The sequence below is a fragment of the Mirounga angustirostris genome, unplaced genomic scaffold, assembly GCF_029215605.1.
Source record: "Mirounga angustirostris isolate CCGP_5_RB_7025 unplaced genomic scaffold, mMirAng1.0.hap1 SCAF_1, whole genome shotgun sequence".
Classification (NCBI taxonomy): domain Eukaryota; kingdom Metazoa; phylum Chordata; class Mammalia; order Carnivora; family Phocidae; genus Mirounga; species Mirounga angustirostris.
The window spans coordinates 162,772,075-162,790,002 of NW_026991709.1; the positions used below are offsets into that span (position 1 = coordinate 162,772,075).

General features: G+C 41.7%; 1 protein-coding gene across 7 annotated transcripts in view; it reads right to left on the minus strand.

Moving 5' to 3' along the window:
• Positions 1-2,257: 2,257 nt before the first annotated feature.
• Positions 2,258-17,928, minus strand: part of PPARG (peroxisome proliferator activated receptor gamma) — a 132,425-nt gene continuing 116,754 nt past the window's right edge. For 4 of the 7 annotated variants that reach the window (XM_045861810.3, XM_064592088.1, XM_045861809.3 and 1 more), the window contains one exon: positions 2,258-2,714. In XM_045861810.3, coding sequence (XP_045717766.1) covers positions 2,467-2,714 — 248 coding nt within the window. In that variant the 3' untranslated portion in view covers positions 2,258-2,466. Of the gene's footprint in view, positions 2,715-9,576; positions 13,821-17,928 lie in introns of those variants that run through there. The other 3 variants (XR_010411720.1, XM_045861811.3, XM_064592095.1) reach the window with 3 other exon arrangements.

Consider the following 17,928-nt stretch of genomic DNA (forward strand, 5'->3'; position numbering starts at 1 on the left):
TAGGGCTCTCTTGGGAGCCTTGAAACCCCCTCCCCTCCCTTTTTTGGACTCTTGACCGAAGTTACTTTTCTTCCTATTTTTATTAACACAAATCCCTAAGTGTGTTTATGTCCGGAGAAAATACTATGAATAACTGATGATACATTTGTTGATTAAATTGTGAATCATCCTGTGGGGAAAGGGAGATCGGAGAAAGGAGCAGGAGCTTTGGAGGCTTGCAGAAGATGTGTCGTAAAATATTTAGCAAATGATAGTCCAAACCACAGGGAAGAAGTCAGAGAGATGGGAACTTGCAAGCTGCCAGGGTTTAAAAGCTATTTAATGCTAACCATCAGTGCCAAAGAGCTGAGAGCGTCTCCCTTCCTCCCCGCATTGGCAGCCACAGCTCCGAGAATGTGGAAAGGGTTTGGACCGGCTGCACGCGGTGCTGGTGGGAACAGAGAGCAGGCAGCGTGCTGAAAGACTTTTTGTTTGAGAACTCTTGTAAACAAGGGATCTCCTCTGAGGTGGAATCCTCACCTTGTCTACTGCTCACACGTTCTTTTCTTTTTTTTTCTTCTTCAAGATCTGCCAGATGATAAACTCTCCACATGGAACAGTAGTGGAGCCTCTAGTCAGTCATGGGGATGTTTCAGAATATCCTGATGTTTGACATCAAGGGAAAAATAGCCATGTGATGGACTGAGTTTGTTACTCTTCTTCCTGGTGTTTTGATAACACTTCGACATCGACTTCAGTCGCTGGTCCCAAAATGCTGAGGTTGTTATCTAAAGTTTTGAGCTACAAGTCGTGGCTCCTAAAGCTTTAGGGACCTTACATTTTTAGGGCTGTGGTCAGGACTCATTTCTGTAACTGACCCTTTGGAGTCTATTTTGGGGTAAAGGATGAAAAGGTCTCTCCTGATATTTTGGCCTGAAAGCCTCAAATGTGAAGTTAGGTTCTCCTAAGTATCAGAGCCTTATTAGAAGGAAAGATAAACTAAGGGAGAAGCAGCAGGGAAATAATGTAGGTCAATGGACATAACCATCCTGGGGAGAAAGAACACAGGAGACTGTGTTTTTAAGGTACCCTTCAAAGTCACAGTATCATGAGTTCACAGGTAAGCAATTGCTAGTGAATTTGGTGGCTTCAGTCAAGGAACCAATTAATGCGCCAACAAAGTCCCCGCTTTTAGGGAACATACCATCTGCATGCTAGGGAGCCATGCATCCCCTAAATGATACAGATAATTAGCCTTTGAGGTTAGAAAAGCAAAAGATCTCTGGGCAAGGTGGTCCCAAGGAGGACAATAGGAATAATTCTAGCAAAACTGGTCCATGTGCATCAGAACCAGAAAGTGGTTCTTCTCCCTCATTCATGTTTGGTTTTGGTTCCTCTTGTTGCTTTGTTCCTCCTGTTTTGCTTTCTTGGAATGTCTTTTCTCCTACCCTCTACCTATCCCAAATCCAACACATCCTCTGAGACCCACTTCAGTGAACTTAGAGTCACACTCGACTATTCCAATCTTCATCAATCCTTACTTCCTTTGAATCCTTACAGTACTTAGAGCCATTTATTGGGCACATGATTATACTGAGTATTATAATCTGTTTTTAAGAAAGATGAATCTTTCCCCCTCAATTCAACTATAATTGTTGGTACCAAATCTTCCAACACCTCTGTTACCCACAGCTTCTAGCAGTGCCTGCCACCGGGTGTATCATGTACGTGTCAGTACCCCATCAGTAGGCTGCTCGTGATGAGCGAAAATCCTGGCTGGGTCTAAGGGAAGAAGACTGGATTCTTGGTAGGCCTAAGGCTGTGCCCCAGACTTGCACATCCAGGGTAAGAAAGACATGCTCTGAAAAGTTTTTGGTCCTGAAGTTTCCCTTCTTTTTTTTAGTTGTGGTTGTTAAGGCAGATGGAAGGTTCAGAAAAGTTGTGAATTGAGTGAAAAATTAATCTACTGAGAATGAAAGTTGACCAGCAGTTCCATTCACATTTTTAAAAATGTGTAAGAAAGAAGAAAATGGGGGTGCCTGGGTGGCTCAGTAGGTTGAGGCACAGAGTCTGTTCTCTCCCTCTGTCTGTCCCTTCCACCACTCATGCTCTCTCTCTCTCAAATAAATAAATCTTAAAAAAAAAAAAAGGAAGGAAAGAAGAAAAGTGAAGGAGGAAGGAAGAAGGGAAGGAAGGACGGAGGGACATAAAAGAAAATAAAGCCTGGTGGTGGGGGTATGATAGGGGGTGCATAAGACTCAGGCTTCAAATACAACCAGCAGTTTCATAATGTGGTAATTTTTAATATTAAAAGTAAATTGTAAATGTATCTTTATAAACAATATGCATAAAATAGATCTATTATTCTAAAACCTTTTCTTTTTAAAATGCTTTTTCACAGTAAATTTTTTAGGTGTCAGATTTCCCCTCAAAATAATAGTGCAATCGGAAGAAGGAACACATTGTCAGTGAATGCGGACTTGTCTGCTAATACAAGTCCTTGTAGATCTCTTGTAGGAGCGGGTGAAGACTCATGTCTGTCTCTGTTTTCTTTATGACTTGCAATAGCTGCACATGTTCTGTTACAATCTGTCTGAGGTCTGTCATTTTCTGGAGCAGCTTGGCAAAGAGCTGAGAGGACTCGGGGTGGTTCAGCTTGAGCTGGAGCTCCAAGGCTTGAAGCAGGTTGTCCTGGATGTCCTCAATGGGCTTCACATTCAGCAAACCTGGGCGGTCTGGGGGAGGAGGAGAACAGGAGTTCAGTGAGAGACACCTCTGGCCCCACATCGGAGGCATTTTCAGCCAAACTAAATTACTCACCAGTCTTTTTGTTGGCTTGTTTTGCTCTGGTTATAAAATAAGGCGGGGAGGGAGGGTAAGTAGACAGTGGGCAAGAAGTGCATATGGGAGGGAGGATGGACTGAAACCAAGACTCTCGGGGAGCTCTTTCCAGGGGCATCGTTTCCTGGCTGGGGCTAAATCTGCCTGATCAGGTGACCTAACACAGTGGCAACACAATCCTCTCCCCAGACTGAGGACTCTTCTGCCAGTATGTTCCTGCTCACCAGAAATCTCATTTTCAACTGCTGCCCCTTCTTCATGAATCTGTGTTTTATAACCTTACTACTTACTTTCTCACCACAGCTGTTGATATGCTTTTAAAACCAGCACTGTCTTCTTTTTCCCTTAACATGGCATGTACGTTTTTACTGGTGTACGTTTGGAAGGATAGAGCCCCTAGATTTTAACAGAAGTTTCTTCTGAGTGGTGAGGGAATTTTCACTTTCTTCTTTTTACTCTCCTTATCTGAATTTTTAAATGGAGAACTTAAATTACCTTTAAGCTTTGTTTTTCTTCATGCAGATCTTGTAAGATGCATCCCTAAATATAGTGTCCTTTACTTCTTTATTTTTTTGCTTTATAGTATTCTATAGTATTCATTATCTTTTCTAATCTATCTCTGCTGTGCTTACAAAAAATTTACTGATTTTAGTATATTGAATATATTCCAATTTCCTAAACTCTTGTCAATTCAAATAGTTTTTATCATGGACTTATTTTCCTATTTTGGATAGACTATCACATCTGCAAATAATGATAGTTTCATTTATTTCTTCTTTTCCAGTGTTTACACTTCTCATTTCTTTTTCTTACCATAGTGTATTGGCCAATAACTCGAATATGGTATTAAATAGTAGTAGTGGTAGGAGGTATTCTTGTTTTATTCATAACCACGACAAAATTGCTTCTAATGGCTTACCACAAGAATGATGTTTACTATAGATTATGGTGGATACATTTTACTCCTGGCTTTCCAAGAGTTATAAAGTTTTTAATTTGTTTTAGTCAGGAATGCTGTGACATTTCATCAAATGCTTTAAGCTTTTTCTTTCTAAAGAAATGATCAAATGGTTATCTTAATCTAGTAAATTATATTAATAGATTTCCTTATATCATTGTACTCATTTGCTCCCATTTTATTCAGGGTTTTAAAATTTGTGAGATTTGTCCAGAGTTGTCTTTTTTGTGCCATCCTTTGTCTGTTTTGGTAATAAATGTTAATTAGCCTTCTAGACTGATTTGAGAAATTTTCCTTCTGTTTCTATGTAGTAATGATCTGTTCCTTTACGGATTCTTGGAATTCATTGGCAGAACCATCTGATCCTGATGGTAAATCTTTGGCTATCTTTAATTTTTCTCCTATAGCTTTTAATCTCTTTAGTAAAGAGCTTAGTCAAGATTTAGTAAAGACTGTTTACTCTTTATAAAAGTAAAATTTTGTAATTCATATTGGAATAATATTGTATATATATATTTTAATATAAATATTTAAAATATATATAATATATAATTATATATATATTCTCTCAGAATCTGAAATCTCTTATTTTTATTTATAACTGAATGCTTTTTATTTTGTATATTCTCTCATTTAAAAATCTGATTTGCTAAAGGCTTTTTTTTTTTTAGAAATTCTCTCCATTTATTGAGGCAAAATCTGCTTCCCGGTAGCTTCTTCTTCTTTTTTTTTTTATTATGTTATGTTAATCACCATACATTACATCATTAGTTTTTGATGTAGTGTTCCATGATTCATTGTTTGCGTGTAACACCCAGTGCTTCATGCAGAACGTGCCCTCTTTAATACCCATCACCAGGCTAACCCATCCTCCCACCCCCCTCCCCTCTAGAACCCTCAGTTTGTTTTTCAGAGTCCATCGTCTCTCATGGTTCGTCTCCCCCTCTGATTTCCCCCCTTCATTCTTCCCCTCCTGCTATCTTTTTCTTTTCTTTTTAACATATATTGTATTATTTGTTTCAGAGGTACAGATCTGTGATTCAACAGACTTACACAATTCACAGCGTTCACCATAGCACATACCCTCCCCAATGTCTATCACCCAGCCGCCCCATCCCTCCCACCCCCCACCACTCCAGCAACCCTCAGTTTGTTTCCTGTGATTAAGAATTCCTCGTATCAGTGAGGTCATATGATACATGTCTTTCTCTGATTGACTTATTTTGCTCAGCATAACACCCTCCAGTTCCATCCATGTCGTTGCAAATGGAAGGCTTTTTTTTCTTTTTAAAGAAACACAACTTTGGTTTTATTCATCAACTCTTTTTAAAAATTCTATTTTGTTTTCAATTTAATTTATTCTTTTAACTTCCTTTAAGTCTATTTCCCCCTCTTTTTCTAGCTTCTTGAGTTGAATGCTTAATTCATTTAGTTTTAGTATTTCTTGTTTTCTTGTTTTTTTTTTTTTAAGATTTTATTTATTTATTTGAGAGAGAGAATGAGAGAGAGCACATGAGAGTGGGGAGGGTCAGAGGGAGAAGCAGACTCCCCGCCAAGCAGGGAGCCCGATGCGGGACTCGATCCAGGGACTCCAGGATCATGACCTGAGCCGAAGGCAGTCGCTTAACCAACTGAGCCACCCAGGCGCCCTATTTCTTGTTTTCTGATAGATGCCTTTAAAACTCTAAAATTTCCTCTGAGTGTCACTTTGGTTTCACCCTGCAGGCTTGGGTAAATAGTACATTCATAGCTCTTTCCTAAATAGTCTTACTATTTTGATTTCATTTTTAATCTAAGAGTTATATAGAATCATGTTTTAAAATTTTCAAGTGGAAAGTCTGGGTGTTTGTTTTTGTTTTCTAACTTCTATGTTTTCTTTTCTAATTTCTCCGTTTAACTAGCTCATTTAGGGCGCAGGGTTTTTGTACACCATTCAGGATACTCACCTGATACCATTCCAAATTTTTGCTCTTGAAGGCTATTCACCCTTGTTTTCTATTTTTATCTCTCTCCCCTTCCCTGTAAACTAAGGCTTTTACTTACCTTTTATTTATTTATTTAAAATAATTTTTAAAAGATTTCATTTATTTATTTGACAGAGAGAGAGAGAGCCACACCCACAAGCATGGGGAGCAGCAGAGGGAGAGGGAGAAGCAGGCTCCCTGCTGAGCAGAGAGCCCGACAATGTGGGGCTCCATCCCAGGACCCTGGGATCATGACCTGAGCTGAAGGCAGATGCTTAACTGACTGAGCCACCCAGGCTCCCTTAAAAAAATTTTTTTTTATGATTTTAAGTAATCTCTACACCCAACATGGGGCTTGAACTCATGACCCCAAGATCAAGAGTCACAGCTCTACTGACGGAGCCAGCCAGGTACCCTTACTTAAATTTTAATACCTTTCATCCTCTAGCCTCACTTTCTGAAATCATCCTTTTTTTACAGCCATATTAAGCTATTACCATACTAAGTCCCTCAAACATCCTATTTTCTGTCATGACTGTGCTTAGGCAGATTCTGTTCCTCCCTCCTGAAACAGTCTTCCTTTCCTTTCAACCATCTTAATGACTTCAACCTTTTCTTCAAAATATGGCCTCTGTCACTTTGTTCTGGGAGCCCTCCTTGACATTATCTGTTCCTCTCCCCTGTTCTCCCAACCCCCTTTGGACCCTGTAGCTCCCTATAAACACTTCAATCTCCATCATACTAGTAGATTACATTTATTGAATGATTATCATTTTCCAGACAATGTGCTGAAGGCTTTATACTCAATAGAACATTTGATCTTCACAATAACTCCATGAGGCCAAAGTTCTATGGAAGGAAAAATGAAGATTTAGAGAAAGGCATTAAATCTTGCCCGAGATCTGCCACTTCCTAGTAAATTGCAGAACTGAAATTTGAATCTAAGTCTGTTTAATTTCAAATGCTGTATTATAAGTATATTGTATTTATAAAGCATATTATAAGTACTGATTTTTCTTCTTTATGTCCCCTGCCAGGTCATGAGGTATCAGAGGGCACACTATGTCTTGATCATCTCTGAGCCTCTGGTAGAAACACAGGAAGAACTCAGTTGGCTAAGTTAATGAGCGAGAAGGTTGTTCTGGCTTAGAGTCCTGGATTGAAAAGTACAGTTCTCCTGGTTGGTGAACAAGCCTAAAGGCAGGATCACTACACAATGAAAAAGTCTCCTGTAAACAGTGTTTTCCTGTATGTAATAAACTCTAGTAACCTTTATCCACTGAGGTGAGGTATAGGAGAGAAATGTTAGCAGAGTCTCACGGTGGGATTTTCAGGACTCTAAACATTCTCTTAAATTAAGTTGCTTTTCATTTTTTTTTTCCTTTTTAATTACAGAAGGAAACTGGGCTGATTTCTTTTTTCTAACTTCTACTTATTCCATTGACTGGAATAAGCATACTACCCCCCCCCCCCACCCCGCATTTAAGTTTGGAACCATCAGCAAAAAGCTCAGATTCTACGAATGAAACAAATGATGTAGTCCTGGCTTAGAGAATCATGCCCCTGGAGGACATGCGCCTTTCTCACAATTGCCATACAATCATGAAAACTGTGATGCTTTAGCCCCTGACAGATCTTGGACTGGTGCCTTTGGTTTAATGATTGCGGCTCCTCTCCCTGATGAATGTTCCAGATTTCAGTGGCCCGCAGCTATGCAAATGCATGTGCATCTGAAGTGGCAGCATTTTGTGTGAAGGCCACTGTTGAATGTGGCTCCTCCATGGGCTGGGACCCCACACCCTTGTGTAGAACCTCTGCTCACTGGGGCACTGGCTCCTTGGAACCCTATCTCCTTCTTCCTTCCTCTTGGGCAGCATCAGTCAAAACTTCTGCTGAAGAGATTACATTAATCTAGTAGGTTTCATTTTTCGTGACTGCTCAAACAACCAAACCCTAAAATGCAGCTGATCAGGCTTGCTGGAAACACTTGGCTTCAGTGCAGTATAATGGAACTGGCTCCTTTAGGAGTGGAGAAGGATCTGGTTTGGATTTTCAAATCCCTCTTTGGCAAGTTAATTTTTTTTATTATGTGACAGATGAAGTTTGGCTGAACGGCTGAAATTTTGTGGCCACTGATTTATATTTTCTCTAGTGAAAAGTTAGATCATTTACAGATCTGTCCCTGTCCCCTTTACTGAGCCTCAGTCAAGGCGAAATGGAGTGCAGTTGAGTGGAAAAAGTGGCATAGTTTAACCAGCTCTGTGACCCTGGGCAAACCGATCAAAGTCACTGGGCCTCAATTTTCTATTCTCCAAATACATAATTCACATAATTAAACTGGGGAAATACACTCAAAATGTAATTAGAAAAGTATATTAACAGGCTTACCCTTTAAATTTAAAACACTTGGCTTCTTTAAAAAACTAAAATGCTTCCCTTAGTCTTAAAGCAATCCCTAGAATCAAAGGTAAAAGGGATTTGTCCGGGTTGCTTGACACCTTCTACCCTGCTGAAAGGCCTTCCCTCTCCCCTCTCCTCTTTCTCCTTCCACACGCATTCAAACCCTTGCTGAGCTCAGCTGGACACCACAAACGTGCCGCAGCAATCTGTGTAAGCACCCAGAGCTGTCCTGGGTCTTCACCCTTCCCTCTCCACTCCCCAGTGCCTGCTAAGATACTGCTTTTAGAAGATCCATCTGAGATCTTCCTGCACCTTACTGAGGGTCAGAGTTGAGGTCTGGAATTGGATCAGGGTCAAAGGACCCCATTTACTGGCCTAGGCTGCCTAGAAGGCCCTTTTGGGAAAGTGAGTGTTGACTCACATACTCCAGAACACAACACTCGAGGAAGCTGGAGTCAATTACTGGTTCCTTACTCCCAGGCTGCAAAGAATTGGGAAAGCAACCTTTCCGGTCCCCACTCACACAGTGCTGGAACTGATTATAGAGGGCGGCTGATTATGAGCAAACCTACAAAACTCCCATAGTATCCAGATCTGGCTCCATTATGGAGAGAGATATCTAAAGACTTCAATTCTCTTGACCCTCCTGGGATCTGCCCCCCTGGGCCAGGCATTTCCCGAGCACAGATTTTCTCAGGAGGCATCTGGGGGGGACCAGAGGGCACCAGGGGAGTCTCCTGAAGGAGAGCCAGAAAACCCAAAGGGGATGGTTTTGTCTCTATTCTAGGGGCTGCTGTTGAGGCTTTTCCAATCTTTGTCTATTGGCTTTCTGATACAAACTAATCTGAAAAGGATTGTATCCAGGGGATTTAGGAAAAAAAAAAAAAAAGTCTGAAAGCTGGGCAGCTGTAAATTGATCCACAGACAATGAAAGATCTTAGTTCAGGTGCCCGGTGAAAACCAAAGGGGAGGTAGGGCTTCCTTTTAACACTTCCTCTCCAATTTCCTTTATTCCATTCTTTCTAAGTTCACAGATGTGTTAAAAAGAGCAATGGATTTGGAAACAAAGACTTGATTTGAGCCCTGTCTCTCTTCCACTTAGTTTCTTTGTGACTTTGGACAAGTCCTCTAATCTTTCTGGGTTTTGGTTTAATTTTTTAAGACAATAGTATTTCATAAGGTCGTAGTGAGGATGAGCTAGGTCAAGGGACCCTGTAAGATATTAATATTCTCTCGGTTTGTTCAAATAAAGGCCAGTTTCCACCGGGACGGGGTCAGGAGTGTAAGCTGGGGTGGGCTGGCACATCACAGTGAGGAAGGGAAGATTTCTGAACTGATCCTGGTAAGAGCACAGACTCAGGAGCACAAGAAAATAATTCCTGATGCACGCTCGTGTTTGAGGGGTTTGGGCAGGTTCTCATTCTTGTGGTTGAGTGCATAAAAGCAAGAGTCTAAGAGCAATAAGACAAGGAAGCCACGGGGCCCCAATTCACTTCTTCCCTGAAGTGCTGGTGTTCGGGATTCTGCAGTACTTTTCTGATCAAGCAGAATCATGGTGAGCATTAGGCAAAACTGTGAATTCAGCCAACTTTATCTTTGGTAAACTGTGGTATGGCCTGTAGCAATTCCCTCCCACATTCCTACCTTTGGGAAAAAAATAATGTAAGAAAGTTTCACATGTGTTCTTCTTCTCATAGTTAAATTTCAATTGGAGCTGGATGGTGTGCAGTGATTCTCAACTTTGGCTACACACTGAAATCACGTGGGGAGATTAAAACCCTGCAAACGAATACCTGGGTCCCATCTCTAGAGATTCTGATTGGCTTGGTCTGGGGTATGACCTTCAAGGCTTTTAAAAGCTCCCAGGTGATTCTAATGGACAGCCAAGAGTAAGCACTACTGGCTTAGTGAGAAGCAGTTGGAATCCCAGCCTTAAAACTTACTTGCTGGGTAACCTTGAGCAAGTTCCTTAACCTTTCTGTGCCTTGGTTTCCTCACTTAAAAAATGGAGTCATAAGAGTAATGCAACTCATAGTGTTGTTGGGAGGATTAAATGAGTTAATGGATGGTGAGTGCCAGAGCAGTGTCTGATGCATAGTGGGTAGCTATTTCTATTTCTAATATCACTCGCATCTTTTTCCTTCCTACCTTTCTTCTCTTGTTTCTCTATCTTCCAGGTCTCTATCTTTCCTGTTCTTTCTCCTGTAATTGTTCCTTTCTTCTCAGCCATCTCTCCACTCCCCTTCCAGATGTTTTTCCCTTTCCACTCCTGGGCCTGCACCTTGCTGGAGATTTGGTATTAGGAATCCTAGCAGGGCAAACCTAAATTAATCAGAAGACTGCATGATGGATGATTTTAGGAGAAATGCAGTTGATGGGTGGCTATCTGGGCAAGGGGACAACATAACCAGGAGGTCTTGTAAACGTGTTTTCAAACAGATAAAGATCTTCTGTAACGAGCACATTCTGCTGTGAACCCACATGTAGTCGGACAGAGTCCTTCACTCTGGAGTGGGTTAACATTCTAACATTTCCCTTCTGAATGCTTTTTCTGTCTAAGTCCAAATGACAACCACTCCTTAAAGCAATAACACATAGGATGTAGTCAGGATGGGGAAAGGGGGTGACCACCACAATGAAACCAACCCAGGTAGTATTTTCTTTTATCTGCCCATCGAGTAAACCATTCTACACCAACTTCCCTCATCTCAAACACCCAACTGCCACCCCCAAAAGCCACCTCCCCAACTACAACAGGGGACACAAAGATATTGTAATGAGGTGAGTAGTGCTTTCTTCTTTTCTGTCTTCAAAGCTCTTTGCATTGCTCAATGGTACCTCAATGGAGTGAAATGAGCTTGGGCTCTTGTTTTATTTCCAGGTCTTTTAGAATGGAAATTTTCCTCAAGCTCTCTGTCCTGCCCTTGGGAAGTTATTGTCTTTCCTGTCTCTTTTCACCCCCCCGGGGGGGGGGGGTTAAGGTCCCCTTGTTGTTCTAAAGGTTGCTCAATGGAAGCTCAGCCATGTGGTTTGCTGAGGGTTCTCCGTGTCAGCCCAGGACAGCAGTGTTCTTCCCTTGAGCTGAGGGATAGAGATAAATTCTGCTCCTTCCATGTCCAACACTGGCTCTGAGCAGGACTGGAAATGGGGCATGGGTGGGAGGTAGAGAAGGCTGGAGAGGGAAAGAGAATGATTTCTTCTTTCTCCTCAAGCCTGACACACTCCTCCCCCTAATCCAAACCCTCTTCCTTGCTTCCTCAACCTCTAGAAATGCCAATAACCGAACATAAAACATAGCCAAGTATTTGTTCTCTGCAACTCTCGCTCAATGTCTTCCTTTCCAATGTCTTTGAGAAGAACCTGTGATCTCAAAACATAGGTGTGATCTTTAATCTCCAAATATGACCTCTCAACACATAATGTCCCAAACTTTATCAGAACCTTGGGAGGGTGGAAACTCACCACACTCCTGGTTTCTCTATCTCCTTGAGGGGCCAGGGGGCTTAGAGTTCTCCCCTTAGCTTGTCAGGCCTCTCCCTCTTCCTCCATATCTCTTTCCCTTAGGTTTTTTTTCTCAATCCACAACTAATCCCTTTTTTATTTTTTTATTTTAAAGATTTTATTTATTTATTTGAGAGAGAGAATGAGAGAGAGAGAGCACATGAGAGGGGGGAGGATCAGAAGGAGAAGCAGACCCCCTGCCAAGCAAGGAGCCCAATATGGGACTCGATCCCAGGACTCCAGGATCATGACCTTAGCCGAAGGCAGTTGCTTAACCAACTGAGCCACCCAGGCGCCCGACAACTAATCCCTTTAAAGTGATAGCTGATAAAGGGATGAGCTTATATCTCCCTAGGGGTATTTATATTGTAATAAGGGATTTTAAGAATGACTATTGGTGGAATTGTAAGCAGTCTGACTGGCAAGATTGCGTAGAGCTACTTCAAATTCTATCATACAGGGGAAAAGGGAAAATTAGCATTTATTGTGTGCTTAACATGTCCCAGGCATTGTGCCAGAGGCTTCACATAATGTTATTTCTTTTACTTACAATACTGGTAAGGAAATTAGGGCCCAGGGAGGTAAATAATTGAGTGAAATCACACATCTAGTAAGTCGTGGTGGGGGGTGGGGTCTGAATTCAGGGCTGTCCCTGTGATTCCAAAGCTTTCCAATGCCCCCATCCCACCTCTTCTGGTCTTCTTCTTTGTGAATCTGGCAAGACCCTTGAAAGGTACTTTCCCTGGGAGTGCATAGCTCCTTCACAACCTGCGTTGGCCTCTCTGTGATGAGCGACTCGAACCCGTCCTGAGTTTCATTCTTCCTCACTCGCAGATGATCTGTCTGAATGTCTTGGTGGATTGTGCCAGTCTGGAAGGCTGCCTGGGGTCACCCAGAGTTTAAACACACATTGTGAGAACCCAGAATGATAAAGTGCTCCGAAAAGGGGCCCACTGACTGACTGACTGAACCTTTTCCAAGATTGCTGGTGAGGCGATAGGAATGACTCAGCAGTTTGGCTTTCAATCCCATGTCTGTCTCTGAGGTCAAGTACAATCGTGCGCTCACTCACTGAGATGATCCCGGCCTACCAGGCCCAGGGTGAAGAAGAGATTTTACTTCTGAAGCAGTCACTGAGAAAGATGCTTCTATGTTCTACAAACAACAAACGCCGCCGTGCGCGTGTGTATTTTTAAGTTTCTCAGATGATTCTAGTATGTTTCATTTTCTCCCTCTCCCCCCACCCCCCCGCCAGCCATCTGGTTTTTAGAATTTGCGTGCCAGTTGAGAACTCATAGACAGACCTCACCTTTGTCTAAACCAAGTCCACAAAGTTATTAAAAGAGTGAACTAATGGGACATTTCTAGATAACACTAATTGAGTCATTATTCAAAGCCATCCTAGCCACCTGACAAGGGTTTTCCCACTGGTCATGGCAGCATGGTGGGAAGAGCAGAGGAGAAGAGTGTCGTACGCTATGTAGACACACTGTAGGTGCCCATTACAGATTTTTCAGTTAATAAATGAATGCCATTACTCTCTGACTCCCTCATGGCCCCCATGGGGGACAAGAACCATGTAATAACACTCGTCCACTGTCCTGCTCAGAGCTTAGTCAGATGAGAAATCAGATGTCCTTGTTTATTCTCAGTATCATGAGAAAGAAGTTAGAATAACAACTTTTACCACCTAGGCACTAGCCTGAGTCTTGTCCAAAAAAACTGTATGGATAAGAGAGCTGCGTATTTCACTCACAGAGGAGAGGAGAAGAAAGTAGGCCTCTTGGTGTTGATGGTGTTTTTCATACCTGCGTTTCCAACTATTCTGGGTTTTGTCTCCTCCTGGTCAACGAGTACGGATGATGCTAACAGACAGAGAAGATGTGGGGGCCACTGGGTCCTGCAGAACCAGAGGCCTCCTTAAGCTGGGGTTTCCTCACTCAGACACCTGTCCTCTGCCCTCTGTTCTAGAGAAGGGCTATGCCGTCCATTCTAACTTGCAGACACAGTTCCACGGACAATGGAAAGACTACGCATGAGCTGGAAACGTCCTTGAGATTGTGAAGGGCCTTGAGGGATGGGGAGGAGAGGTGGAATACTCAAACTCAGAGTCCTCAAACTCTGTGCCCGAGAGCTGGCGTCACGCATTTGCCGCTACAGCTGAATGAGTGTTGGTTCTGACGGGCAGGAAGGAATGAAGTTAACAATTTTAAATTTCTCTCATAAATTGCTTCTGCAACCACTCACCTCTATTAGAACCTGGTGTAAGATGGTATCTGATGAAGTGCAACTGTATTCACTTAGTTAACTTATTTTTTGCAAGAGTGCTACATACAAGTGCCATTGTTTCCGAGGCCCATGCTACCTGCACAAGTTTAAGAACACAGCACCAGTCTTCAGTGTCATCCTGGGCTCCGTTCCTTCCCACAACCATTTTCAAACCTAGCGCGTCATTTTGTTAGGTTAGAGCAGTGTCTCGAGAAGGCCTTTGGATATTGATTAGGTAATACCTAGACCACAACCTGAAACTTCTTGACTGAAATATTTGGAGGCAAAATGAAATACGTAGTTTTTGGTAACTGCCAAAGAACTCCAGGACCAAGGTAATTAACTGGGGTTCTTCCACATCCCAGTACACAGCAGGGCATCAGTTTGAAGGTCAGAGAGACCTGGGTCTGAACCTTGGCCTCACCAATTAGTGGCTCTGTGACCTGGGGCAAGTTGCTTTATCTTAGAGCTCTAAACTTCTATTTTCTCCATTTGTAAAATGGGGATAACAGCAGACTTTGCAAAGCCGCAGGAAAGGTTAAACAAAGATTATGAACATATGTAAAGTGCTCAAGTATATATTCTGGCATATAATGAGGTATTCGATAAACAGTGGCTAGTATTACTATTAATATTTGACTATTATGCATTCAACAAGCATTTATTAAGTATATTTTCTGGACTGGATGCTGTGCTTTGATTCTGTTCTATAGAATCTCTATCTATATACACATACAGAGTCATGACCAAGGGTAAGAAACAGAAGCCTCAGGTTACTGACCTGATAGAAGTAGGACTAACCCAATTGTCTTAAGAGCATCAACTCTTCCTGGATCTGCAAATGTACAGCTATGAGAACAATTCCCCTTTCTTGTGCCCTATTCTCCCTGTCCCCTGCCCACTCAACAGCAGAAACACACATGATCACTCCAAGAACAGCTGTCCGAAGTTGCTTCACAGAAAAAGAACATGGCTAGGATTGCTGGAAAACGAAGGAGCTGCTATAGAGGTGGTTTGCATAACCAAGCCAGACTCAAGAGGGTAAATGAGGAGGCTGATGAATTGCCATCTGTGGCCATTGTATCAATATTTACAGCTTCTCTGTCATTAAGATGGCAATGGCAATCTGCCTCAAAAAATATATTATAAAACCCAGTGAATTTCCTCCCCCATATCTTGGAAGTTTGGGAAGAACTGTAATGGATTCCAAACTGTTTTGAATTAACAAAAAGAGCTTTTTCCTGTTGCAGAGTTCCAGCTGGAACCTTCCTATGCTTTTCTTCACTGAACAGCAAATGCTCAAGGAGGCAAAGAGTCCAGTGGAGTGTCCTGGGGCTTGTCAGTTTTACTGAGCTTTACACTTGGCTTAGGTTGCTGGGTCGTTCTGGGAGTTTGCTAGTGTGGCTGGCATGGAACTGTGGCCCCGGAGGCAAACCTGCCCTTGCTGGAGGCAGTTTTATTACTCTTGACGCCACCCATCCTAGAGGGAACGAGGGAAGCTGTTACTTATCACGACTACTGAGGAAGCACTACCTCCGAATTATGGGCCCATACCTTAGGGGATACAGTGAAGGGGGCACAGGTTCCGGCCACCAACACAAGTGTGAGGAGGGTGACCACGAGGCATTAGCCAGGTGGCAGGGGACAGGGTATGTGGCAGAGAGGGCACGCTGAGGTGACAGGACACCTGGTTTTCAGCCCCAGTTCCACTGCTCACTAGCTGTTAGATCTCAGACAAATTGCTGAAGTCTAGGAACCTCGCTTTTCCTTCTGTGAAATGGGAATAAAAATATAGGAGAATTGTCAGGATCTAATAAGAGAACATATATGGAATGCTTTTTAAAAATGTACAAAGTGCTGTCCTTCGTCTGATTCTGGACTGTTGTTCTTTGTAGTCCCATCTTTTTTTTTTTTTTTTTTTTTTCTTGCCTTGAGCTCAGGAGAGAAAGAGAGAGAGGAGAAAAACTTGAGAAGAACTAGGTCATCTTTCTCAGCTAGCTTGGTTTGAGAGCTGAGTAAACAGCAAAGATGCTAAGCACCAGGCCAATCTAAGCACCAAATCTCACCGGATCAGCAGTTTCTAGGGTTGAAGTTGAATGACAGTGATCTTAACTATAGCAACTCCAGTTTCCTCAGCAAATACTTAGTTGGGTCAAATCAGGTACTTTCATCCAAAAAAGAAAAGAAAAAATCCCCTTTAGGTCTTCTGGGGATGCCTTGCCCTTAATCTCTCCAATTCCTTACCATCCCACACTTACAAGGGGCCCATTTCCCCATCCTTCCTTCAGTCTAGGGTCACGGTGCCTTCAGTCTTCTGTGATTCTAAGCCTAGCTCAGAATGAGGTCAATGGGACCCCTGCCAAAAGCTCTTTTTCTGAAATCACTAAAGCTATCTATAGACTTCAATGTAAACTGCACAAAAGAAAATGACCACTCTTTGTTAAGATTAAGTAGGATCAGAAATTTGTTCACTGGATCAAAGCCTCTTGCTTACATGAATGTTTTCCTTCTGGAAAACCCAGGATAGGAAAAGAATTAAAACTCATTGAGAAATTATATGTCATAATCTAATAAACCACAATCTGGGATACTGACTTCACCATCTACAGATGACTGGGATTCTGATTTTACTGGAGTCTAGTCTTTGGACTGGAAAAGACTTGAGCAGTTCTTTCTCTGGCCTATACCCAACTGGCTTCTCTGAGTAAAGAAGAGAATCAAATTTCTATGTGTTGAGCAAACATGGGGTCTAGTTTATTCATTCTTATCTACTGCCTGTAGGTAGACTTCATCTACAAAAGCAAACTTTGATCAAGGAAGGATTTGCCTTTTGTGATACGGGAACTAGTCAATGGTTAATTCTATTTTTTTTAAGGAAGTCTAAAATTATTCACAGGGTTTTCTTCTCATAATAACCACAGGGATAAGACTTTAATAATCTATGGCTGGCTGCTACCTTCAGATTTCTTTCATTGTTGTGAAGATCCAATAAGATCTGGATATTGGCTACTGTTAAAGCAGTCTGTATGAGACCAAAAGGAACTCATTTATATGGCATCTACATTTAAAATGTACCATTTTTAATTTTCATAATTAAAAACTAAAGATTGCAGTATCTGTTAAATTGAATCAAACTATACACTGTTATTTTTTGACCAACTAATGAAAAATTTAAAGCCTAATAAATCGCTGGTTTTTAAATAAACTTGCTTGTGAGTTATAGGCAATAATGGCTTTTTTTTCCTAGATGAAAACACCCTGTGGTCTCATGTGCCCATAAAACAACATTGCTCACTGGGGCGCCCTGGGTGGCTCAGTCAGTTAAGTGGCCAACTCCTGATTTCAGCTTAGGTCATGATCTCAGGTCCTGGGAGAGAGCACCACATAGGGCTCCGTGCTCAGTGGGGAGTCTGAGGATTCCCCCTCTCCCTCTCCTCTGCCCCTCCCTCTGCTTGCATGCGCGCACTCTCTAAAATAAATAAATCTTTAAAGAAAACCAAAAACCAAAAAACCAACACTGCTCAAGTTCAGAAAGTTCAGAATTATTATGACTGTTTCTTGTGTAAACCTTCCCTGGCTAGCAATTAATCTTTGAACAGCTTATTTCAAATGCCTCCCTTAGTGTATCTATGGTGGGAATATAAACTGGTATAAATGTTGTGGAGAACAATCTGGCAATGATGTAACAAAAGACTTAAACATATTTATAGCCATTCCACTTCTGGTAATTTAGAATGAGAAAATAATTTGGAATTTGAACAGAAATTTACACTTAAAAATGTTCACTAAAACGCAAATTTAGAACACATTTTCAATAATTTTCTAAAAAAATTTTCTATATTCTCCTCTATAGGTTTTTTGTAGTAAGTTAGCAACCATAAATAAGGAGATAATTCAGTATGTAATGGTCCTTTAAAAAAATGAGTATTTTACAGTCCTTAAAATGGTAGTATGTATACATAGATATGTAGCACATGCATAGAAACTTTTCAGGAGGAGACATAGGACTTTGTTAAT